Source organism: Alosa alosa, chromosome 14 (assembly GCF_017589495.1).
Source record: "Alosa alosa isolate M-15738 ecotype Scorff River chromosome 14, AALO_Geno_1.1, whole genome shotgun sequence".
Classification (NCBI taxonomy): Eukaryota; Metazoa; Chordata; class Actinopteri; order Clupeiformes; family Clupeidae; genus Alosa; species Alosa alosa.
Window position 1 is genome coordinate 5,592,514 of NC_063202.1, and position 10,312 is coordinate 5,602,825.

Genomic DNA, 10,312 nt, shown 5'->3' on the forward strand with positions numbered 1-10,312 from the left:
GGACGTACAAATCATGTCTTTATTGCGTCTGTCGGTCCAAAACCAATTCTGGATGACTACACAACGTGCAAACTAGGGTGGGCTTATTTATATGAAGTTTATTGATATACACATTCAAAAGCAGTTTGAGCGTTATGAGTTACAATGAAAGAAAAATGAAGAACAATGGCAGACATCAACAAGCCAATATATAAGTTAACAGCTTAAATATTTTACATGGTTTGCTTAATATGATAATTATTAAATATGTGACAAAACTATACATAAATTTAATGAATTATGTTACACAGCGCAATGACCTATAGAACTGTATTAAACCTGTTTTCTCCCATTACTGGCTTTGTGAAGTTCTCATACCCACTCCTGAGTGAGACACACTGCATGTGTGCTTCAGATGTGGACACATCAAGAGGCAGACCTGCATCATAGCACCTGCCTTTGTGTGGAAAATATCTGGCCACTAGAGGGCACTATTAGCATGCATCCAGTCTAGGTTCTCAACTGTCTGTGAGCTGATGAATGATCACATTGTTTACTGGATTCGTAGTGAGCCTGGAGTTAAGCGTGGACAAGGAAAAGGATAGCTGTCCTTCACAGGCTCACTTTATCCATTAGATTATTTTGGAGATGATTTCTCCCAGTCTCATTGGTTCCACTGATGAGATGAGGTCCGTGTCCCTTGTCCAGCTCAGCCCTGGACAGGCACACAGAGGGAGAGTAGGCGGCGGCTCAGCGTGGTCTGCAGGCCCTCCAGGGGCAGGAGGTCCAGCTGTGACCTCACTGCAGGTGACCCTGAGGAGGGGCGAAGGAGGCTCTGAAAGTCCTCCATCTCGAGGAGGTCCGGCATCCTCTGGAGGAAGTAGCCTTCACAGAACACAGCCAGCTCTGTTGCTCCAAATGTCTGATGAACAGAAAGAGAGAGGGTCATTTGATAAGATTCTGAGACACATTTTACTCTGATGTATTAATAATTATTATTTACGATAATGATTAATAAACCTCACCAATAACAGATGGATAATTCCCCACATAATTGAAAAAAAAAACACTAAATGTAAAACTATGTACACATTTGAACACTTAGTTGTGTGTTCCCAAGGGTGTATGCTGCATGCTGTGTTCTCACCTTAGCTTTGAGGTAGAGGCGTACAGCATTGTCCAGCTGAATTCTGTCCGAGCACAGCATCTCACACTGCCTCTTCAGCGCCCCCACCTGGAAAGCATTGGCCACTGCCAGGAGCTATATAAAGAGGCATAAACAAAAGACAGTCAGTCTCAAAATCTTAAAGGAACACCTAGTCAGACTTTAACAGCAATCCTTTGCAATTTCGCAGCTAAATGTGCAGACCGTGGATCATGGCTTACCTCCAGTAGGTCTGATAGAGGAGCTCTGAGACACTCACTGCCACCACAGTACAAATAACTCATCATTCTCTGCACAGACAAAGACAAAGAGAGAGGTGAGTGACAGACAAGGAGCAGGTCAGTCTTCATTATGCTAATGAACAAAACCTAGTTTCCCAAATTATCACCACAATTATTACAGGAGACTAAGAAATTAATGAAAGCTAACTGAAAGTTATACCGACTCACAGATCACATTTAATTCCATACTAAAGTTCTTGTTACCAGTGTGGAAACTATTGCAATGGGTGTGAAATTGGCCATTCAGGCTGTGTTACCTGGAAGGTGGTGTAAGTGACATTGGTAATAGGGATGGGTTTATGCTCTCGCAGTCCACTAGAGGGCGTCGGCTCAAGCAAGGCCCTGAACCTGACCAGGAGAGAGGGACAGGGTCAGAAAATGAAACAAAATACAGAAAAATACCAATGTGTGTTTCTCTCTCTCTTTCTCTCCCTCTCTCTCTCTCTCTCTCTCTCTCTCTCTCTCTCTTTCTGTGTGTATGTGTGTGTGTATGTATGTGTTTGAGGATACACCCATGTGTTTCTTACCTGTCTGAAACAGACATGAGCAGAACCCGGTGGGCGTAGAACATCCGTCCCTCAACTACGAATGTCACGTCAGACATCTCCCGGTTATTCAGGAAGTGGGCATCTAAATAAAACACAGGAGGACAATCCACAGTTCAACATCAGCAACACAAAAGAGAAACATGAGCACATTCACATAATAATAATGATGATCGTAAAGACCATGAGCACATTCACATAATAATAATGATGATCGTAAAGACAATGTTCATTTAAAACTCCCACTTAAATTGACTCTGCACTTCATGTAGGTGTATATACCAGCCTTTCATATAAAACAAAAATTCCCTGCGTCATGTAGAGCAGGGGTTCCCAAACTTTTCCACGACAAGGCCCCCCAAATACCACTAGGTTCTGGCCAAGGACCCCCTTGATGTGTTATTAAACCCATCGACAATACTACAGCAAATGTAAAAATACATTAAGCTAATCCTAATAATTATTTTAGCCACAAGCACTTCGCGATGGAGCAGTGTGTAAAAATGCATTTGCTGCTTTCTGCTAGAGAGCTATCACTTTACTATTACTCCCAGTTATTATCATGCTGGCACCCCCTCGCGGACCCCCAGGGAGCCCCGGCCCCCACTTTGAAAACCACTGATGTAGAGAACCTTGTGGTTTCGACATATTGTAAATGAAGTGTGTGTGTGTGTGCGCGTGCGTGTGTGTGTGTGTGTGTAATGTATGTAGTGTTATTACCCAGCTGTGCGGAGGGTGTGTCCCGTGCCGCTGGAACAGGAGGAGGAGGAGCAGAGCCAAAACAGTGACTAAAGATGGCCGCCAGCTGTCTCATGAGCTCATCATTCTGTAGTGGGGAGAGGATGGGTCTATTTTAAAAATCCCTGTCCATACCATTATAATAGTGAATCACATACTTAAGTGCACTTATACTGCACTTGTGAATATGAATGAATTGTTTAAGATATGCTTGGCATGGTATGGTAGTACAGTATAGCAAATCATCAACTTATGATTGTTTGATAAAAGATAGGTGAAGTGTTATCGGTGGTATCTGGCTAAATTTCAGCTTCTATTATTGTAATTATTATGTCCACAGGTCATTGCAAAAAATAATAAAAACCTTAGCAATCTAATAATAAAAAACATACAAATTCATGATAAAGGGTTCGACTAGACTAGTGCAGTATATCTTATGAAATGGTACCTGGGTAGTTCTGAAGATGTTGAACATGAGTGGTAGACCGTCAGAGACCAGGGCCTGGGAATACTCCTCACGGCCGATGGAGGTGAAGTCTGACAGGAGGGACAGGAGCACGTCGCTCCTGGACTGCCGCTGGGCGCTCTGGAGGGACTGCAGCCACACGTGGAGCCGCCAAGGCACACCTGGGAGCCAAAGCAGAGAGGGTTAAAGCGGAGCTAGTAATCAAGGATCTTTGGCCAAAGGGAGAGGAGAGATGAATTCTGTCCTTACTGCTTAGTTGTGTTTTTATATTATATACTTTAATTACTCTTTCTGCTGTTAAAGAATGTGTTTGTGTTGTATGTATGCTGCTGAGACCTTGAATTTCCCCTGGGGATCAATAAAGTATCTATCTATCTATCTATCTATCTATCTATCTATCTATCTATCTATCTATCTATCTAAATCCAGGAAAAGCATGTGCACATTAATATTTGCATTTTCCGTCATCTGAAGCACTAATTAAAGGCTGTTTTTTTTTGTTTACGACATTCAAAATTGACCAAATGAAATACCAAATGAATGTGAAGAAATCACAGTCTTGGACATAATGTTTAGAAAAGCCTATGCTCTGTGCTGGCCAGATATCCACTGTCTGACAGACAGCCCCTCTTGGAATACTACTTTGTTCCATGTGTGGTGCTGTATTAAATACAATGCAAGTCAATGGAATGCCATCACAAATGTAATGGTGCGTTCAAGACAACTCGAAGCTAACAAAATTCTACACGCCGCCCCTTTAATTGTGCATGCATATCACAATGCAATCCATGAGGGCACACATACCCAGTGTACGGAGCTCCATCGTAACGTCTAGGTAGCCATGTTCTGCGCTGTGCAGGCAGGCCTGCTGCAGGGCTCTCATCCGGGCCTTGCATAGTCTCGGCGGGGCCCCCTGCTGGCTGGATCTGCCTGTTTGCGGTCTGGAGTCCTGCAGGCCCTCAGCCAGGATCTCCTCCAGGGAGAGCACCTCATCCTGCCGGCCCTCCGGGTGGGACAGTAGCTTACGCAGCACATTCCTGCAGCAGAGGGAGGGATGGATGGGGTGTGTTACATACATGTAAACAAAATACCCAGACACACACAAAATACACACACACATAAACAAAACACACACACACACACACACACAGACACGCATAAACAAAACACATACACACAAAGTACACACTCACACACACACACACACACACACACACTCAGACACACATATAAACAAATGCACACACACAGTACCTGTGTCCGTGAGCAGCAGCATGACTGAAGCAGTTCATGTCCTCATACAGCGATGATGTCAGAGCAGCCCCACAATGCATCTGTAGCAGAGGATCCGCCCCTCGATCCAAGAGCAGACTCACCATCTCATAATTACCTGCATACATAAAAACACATACGCACACTGAATATAACAACCACACTGAAAGTGCATTGAACAGATTTACAACAGAATACATACTCTATGTTTCATCTGAAGTAAAAGAGGTTCCTTTTGAGTGAGAGTGAGCAAGAGAGAGAGAGACAGAGAGAGAGAGAGATGGAGAGAGAGAGAGAGATGGAGACAGAGAGAGTGAGAGATAGAGAGAGATGGAGACACAGAGAGAGAGAGAGATGAAGAGAGGGAAAGATGGAGACAGAGAGAGAGAGATAGAGAGAGATGGAGAGAGGGAGAGATGGAGACAGAGAGAGGGAGAGATGGAGACAGAGAGAGAGAGAGAGAGAGAGAGATGGAGACAGAGAGAGAGAGAGAGAGAGAGAGATGGAGACAGAGATGGAGAGAGGGAGAGATGGAGACAGAGAGAGAGATGGAGAAAAAAATGGAGACAGAGAGAGAGAGAGATGGAGAGAGAGATGGAGAGAGGTTAGGACTTGAATGGGACTGTTGTGTTGTCCAGTGCCTACTGTCTACTGTACCTGCAGCAGATGCCAGCTGTAAGGGAGTGGGTGCCCAGCCCTGATGCCCACCCTTGCTGGCAGCACCCTCTACATCTGCTCCCACATCCAAGAGTAACTACACACACACACACACACACACACACACACACACACACACACACACACACACACACACACACACACACACACACACACACACACAGAAACACAGTCACATTATACATCACATAAAAACAGTTGTTTCAGTCAAAACTAATTAGTACTCTGCTGAAAGCAAGTCAGCATGTAGTTAGGTGAACATTGCCTGTCTAGCCTGATTTACTTCTCTATTTCACAGCTATATTGTCATGCTTACATAACACCATGTACGGCTAAGGGTTGATGTGCTATGGTCTCACCTGAACCACAGACAAATGCCCGTGCAGAACAGCGAACGTCAGAGCCACCCAATCCCGTGTGTCCGGATGGACAGAAGGATGAGTGGACGAGCAGGCCGGAACCTGTGAGGTACAGACAGATTAGGGAACCCAAAAGAGAGAGAGAGAGAGAGAGAGAGAGAGAGAGGAGTGAGAAACGAAGAGAGAGACGGAAGGGACACCATCAGTCTGAATTTGCCCTGACCTCTTGGGAGGGTGTTTGCTGTTTCACAGCGTGTGTATGGAATCAGATGACTGTAGCTGAGAGAGAGAGAGAGAGAGAGAGAGGGAGAGAGAGAGAGGGAGAGAGAGGGAGAGGGAGAGGGAGAGGGGAGAGAGAGAGAGAGAGAGAGGTGTCCTTACCGTCACCTCAAGGCTGGCCCCTGCATCAACCAGCATCTGCACAAGAGCCTCGTCCCCAGCCACACTTGCATACATCAGAGGAGTCATCCCCTGAGAGAGAGAAAGAGACAAAGAGACAGAGGAAAGGAGAGAGAGAGAGAGAGAGAGGGATACAGTGTTAGGTTCCTAAATGTACACTTGACAAGTCTGACCTCACTAAAACAATGTGCTTATTGCTGTCCCACATGATAAATTCACTTCTTTAACCTGTCTTTTATCTACCTCCAAATTTCCTACATCTCAATCCCCTTGTTTGTCTTATCTAACACAACATTTCTAGTTCAAGGTTTGCAACATGTTTAGCCCATTTCCTCTCCTGCTTCTCAGCGCAGACCTGGAAGCCTTCTCATTTTCAGCAGAGGGCTGCAAAACACACCCGCCTGGCTGTGAGAGAGTGAGTGGGTGAGTGTGTGTGTGTGTGTGTGTGTATTTGTCTGCACCTGGTCATCTTTAGTATTCACGCCCTCTGGTCCCAGCAGCTGTATGGCCTGTCCAATCAAATCGCTGCGTCCACAGTTGAGCATCCTGAAGCCCAGGTCCAGGTTGAACTTGTTCGTGGCCGCTCTGGAGTCCAGACGCTTAAAGGAGCTGAAACAACACTCTGGCCTGGGTAAACAACACACACACACACACACACACACAGACAAATGGGTGAATATTGTTCCTTGGACTTTGAGACTGTGTGTGTGTGTGTAAGACTGTGAGACTGTGTGTGTGTCTGTCTGTCTGTGTGTGTCAGTGTGTGTGTGTGTGAGCATATGTGATTGGAGTATGTTTTAGTTGTGGCTCTATATGAGAAAGTGTTTGTGCATGGAAGAGGGAGTGTGTGCATCTGTGTGTGTACCTCAGCTGTCTGGGTTCACAGTCGAGCCCGGGCAGCAGTAGCCTGGCGGCCTGTCTCACGTCGTCGTTGTCTAGCAGCAGACTCCTCCGGTGCTCTGCGTGAGCCAGGGACACGCGCATCCATTCCCCCAGCGGAGGCAGCAGTACAAAGGGCCTAACACACACACACACACACACACACACACACACACAAACACACATCAACAATTACACTAAACAAACTTTAACCATTAAATCCTGACCGAGACGGCCAGAGAACTACTTTCAAAGCTGCTCCCCTAGTAATTCTAAATATACTCTTTTATACATCAATCAAACCAGCAACATTAAGATCTAGTGCAATATTTATCCATGGATGCAATGTCTCCAAGTGTTGAAAGTTTGGATGTATTGATATAGCCTCTTTGTAATAGTTGTATGCTTTGTCTTCTGTCATGCTTGATATATCTTTTGTGGCTATGTCTCATGTTTGTCTGTTGATACTGTCATGTGTGGCTAAGTTTCATGTTCGTCTGTTGATACTGTCATGTGTGGCTAAGTTTCATGTTTGTCTGTTGATGCTTTATGTCCTACATGTATGTCTAAATGCCTGTCTATTGATGCTACTATATGTCTCACATGTATGTATTGTCTCTGTCCTTTGTATGCTGTCCTCCTATACTTAAATGAGCTGCCCAGGGATGCAAAAAGAATTTCAGCACAAACTGACAAATCAAGTTGTATCGTATCGTATTGTATCGTAAAAATGTGAAATCTTTAAGTTGTCTAATGTGTCTAACTGTCCCATTGTGAAACAAGTGATATGACTCAAGAGAGAGGGCTTACACTAATGTATTTTATTCAAAATATGTATTTATTCAAAATAGACATATACTGTTTATACTTTATTCTGAATCAAAATCCGTGACCCTCTACTGGAAACCATGTTCAATAAATATGTCTGGATTATAATCTTCAGAGAAAAAAAGTATTTTGTGAGTTTGAGGTTGGGGGTGGTGGAAATCCCTTAGGGGCCTTCTGTTTGAGTGATCTTTGACCTTACTGGTGGCAAATCACAATGTTCTCTATCTGTCTAAAACAAGGAGCCATGCTTCATCCAGAACATGCCCACTCCCTGCACTCAGGGCTACAGAGGAGCATATTGTTACTCCGACGAAGAGGACAAAACACACATACACACACATACACACACACACACTCACATTCACAGGTCAGGGAAGGTTAACAGTGGCACCGAACAACAACCCAGCTGAAGTGAAGCATAAGGTTATAATCACTACCAGACCGTAATTACCACAAAACCCAACCACACACATAAAATCCAAACACACACACACACACACACACACACACACACACACACACACACACACACTAACATGCTCACACAACCACAAAAGCATACACAAACACAGAAAGACTAACATTTTAACTGCCTGCTGTGCTACTGAGAACAAACCATGACATGAATCAAACAAATACAAACTGGACCATATGGATTGGTTTAAACTGGCACTATCTGCCATATATCCTTAGTCATAGCACTTATTGATGTAAAATACAGTATATGTTGCCTCAGTGTACTGTGTCTTGTGCTTTGTTTATGCAGCTGTTGGTGAGTCCCTGGTAGCTATACTGGTAGTATTTGTGATATTTCTGCTATTTAGCGTGGACTTTTATAATATGTAAATTGTCATACCTTTCTCGATTGAGGGCCATTCTGGGTGGCTCCAGGTTGGGGTTTTCCAGAGATTCCATCTGTAGGCTGCGCAGGAAGTAATAGAGTGTGTGTAGCGCATCAGGTGACCAGGAGATTAGCTGCCTGTGGCCAGTTTGGAGAGGGCTGAGACCTGGGCCTGCAGAGCTCTGACCCTGCATGTGGTGCATAGCTCTGGACACCAGATCACCTGGTTGTTTGGATGTGGACACACACACACACACACACACACACACACACACACACACACACACACACACAGAAAGAGAGAGAGAGAGAGAGAGAGAGAGAGAGAGAGAGAGAGAACAATGAACACAAAGTTACAGTAGACTAGACAGAAAGTATCATATTCAAAAAAGAATGCTTAGTTCTATTCCATTACATTTCAAATAATATGTACCAAAAATAAAATGTGCCAAGAATGTTCTGGCTTCAGCACCATAAAACACAATAGTCTCAATTTTTGCTCCCAGTTTCCCTTGATATAACTTGTCCTTTTCTCACTGTAAAAGCTATTTCTACTTAGATTTCCATGAATGTCTTTCCTTGTCAACCTATTAAGAGCTATTGTTGAGTGATATAAATATAAGCAGTGTCTGTGTATTAGATCTGGGCCGGGGATCAGTGCTCTGATGGAGCTCAGGAAGAAAGGAAGGAAGAGCAGCACCAGAAATCCCACGTCAGGAAGATCTATCAGTACCTGTGCCCGAGAGAGGGAGAGAGGGAGGGAGGCCTGGCTCTGAAGAGCGAGGAGAAGAGGAGGAGGAGAGGAGGAAGACAGAGCACAGGCATAAACGGACAGAGTGAAGAGGGCTAGGTGGACAAAAGGCAGGAGAGGAAGTAAAAAAGAGAGAATCCTCAGAAAGAGAGAGAGAGAATGAAAGAAGAAGGAAAGAAAGAAAAAAAGGAAGAAAGATCAGAAAAAAAGATAAAAGAAAGAAAGAAAGAAAAGTCAGGAGAGAGAGAGAAAGAGAGAGAGAGATGGAAGGAGAGAAACTGTCACTGTCATTAGAGGAGGAGAGGGAATAATGGAGGTAGGTTGGAGAGCAGCTGGATCTTTAGTATGGAGGTATGTAGAGAGAATTAGAGAGATAGAGAGATAGAGACGATCCGGATGAGAGAAGTACTGTAAACAGAATAAGAGAACAGAGAGGAAGACTTGTGTGTCTGTGATGGTCATTACCAACAGCCAGGAGCTTATCCTGGAGTCCATGATCACCACATGAAAATCCCATTAATGGAGAGAAAGAAAGCAGAGGATGGAGAGGGGAAAAAAGGAGAAAACGAAAAGAGAAATCTCTAAAAGGCACTACTGTTGAGAGGAAAAACCTTCGGACAAATCTTCTGTGTTTTCTACCATTCCTAAACATGGGTCTTTAACAAAAACAGTTTATCTCACAGAAATGACATGATTTTAAATAAAACATGCAATTTAGGGTGTGCCTGCATTTTAAGAAAATTACAATCACTTCATCCATGAACCTTTCGGGAAAAAATATTCCTTCTTTCTCTGTTTAAACACCTCAAACAAATGACAAGGTTTGCCTTTGTGTTTGGGGCTTAAAGAGCCTGTTTGTTCCAGAGGGGCAGCTCCCAGTGTGAGGCCTGGGCTGCACAAAGCCAGGTCTCACACGGTGGACAGGGCCTGAATTTTCCCTTTTGGGTCCCACATAAGATGCTGTTGTGCCGGGCACACAACCAGGGAAGTGTTCACCCACCACCCCCCACCACCCCCACCCCACCCTCTCTGGTGTGGGTTGGGCAGAGAGAGAGGCTCAACCTGAGGCAGGCAGCACAACATAAACAAACCGCCCAGTAGCCAGAACACACCGATGATTCATACATAACA

At 44.4% G+C, this 10,312-nt stretch overlaps 1 protein-coding gene across 1 annotated transcript in view; it reads right to left on the minus strand.

Annotated features, from left to right (window-relative positions):
* Window positions 1-642: 642 nt before the first annotated feature.
* LOC125307204 (ankyrin repeat and BTB/POZ domain-containing protein 2-like) overlaps window positions 643-10,312 on the minus strand; it is a 24,760-nt gene continuing 15,090 nt past the window's right edge. Inside the window, exons 3-17 of the mRNA XM_048263051.1 lie at window positions 8,446-8,653; window positions 6,748-6,900; window positions 6,344-6,509; window positions 5,865-5,954; window positions 5,484-5,585; window positions 5,104-5,200; window positions 4,429-4,564; window positions 3,979-4,211; window positions 3,157-3,335; window positions 2,691-2,796; window positions 1,953-2,055; window positions 1,683-1,773; window positions 1,366-1,434; window positions 1,127-1,240; window positions 643-901 (exon numbers count right to left, since the gene is read on the minus strand). Coding sequence (XP_048119008.1) covers window positions 689-901; window positions 1,127-1,240; window positions 1,366-1,434; window positions 1,683-1,773; window positions 1,953-2,055; window positions 2,691-2,796; window positions 3,157-3,335; window positions 3,979-4,211; window positions 4,429-4,564; window positions 5,104-5,200; window positions 5,484-5,585; window positions 5,865-5,954; window positions 6,344-6,509; window positions 6,748-6,900; window positions 8,446-8,653 — 2,060 coding nt within the window. The 3' untranslated portion in view covers window positions 643-688. The remainder of the gene's footprint in view (window positions 902-1,126; window positions 1,241-1,365; window positions 1,435-1,682; window positions 1,774-1,952; window positions 2,056-2,690; window positions 2,797-3,156; window positions 3,336-3,978; window positions 4,212-4,428; window positions 4,565-5,103; window positions 5,201-5,483; window positions 5,586-5,864; window positions 5,955-6,343; window positions 6,510-6,747; window positions 6,901-8,445; window positions 8,654-10,312) is intronic.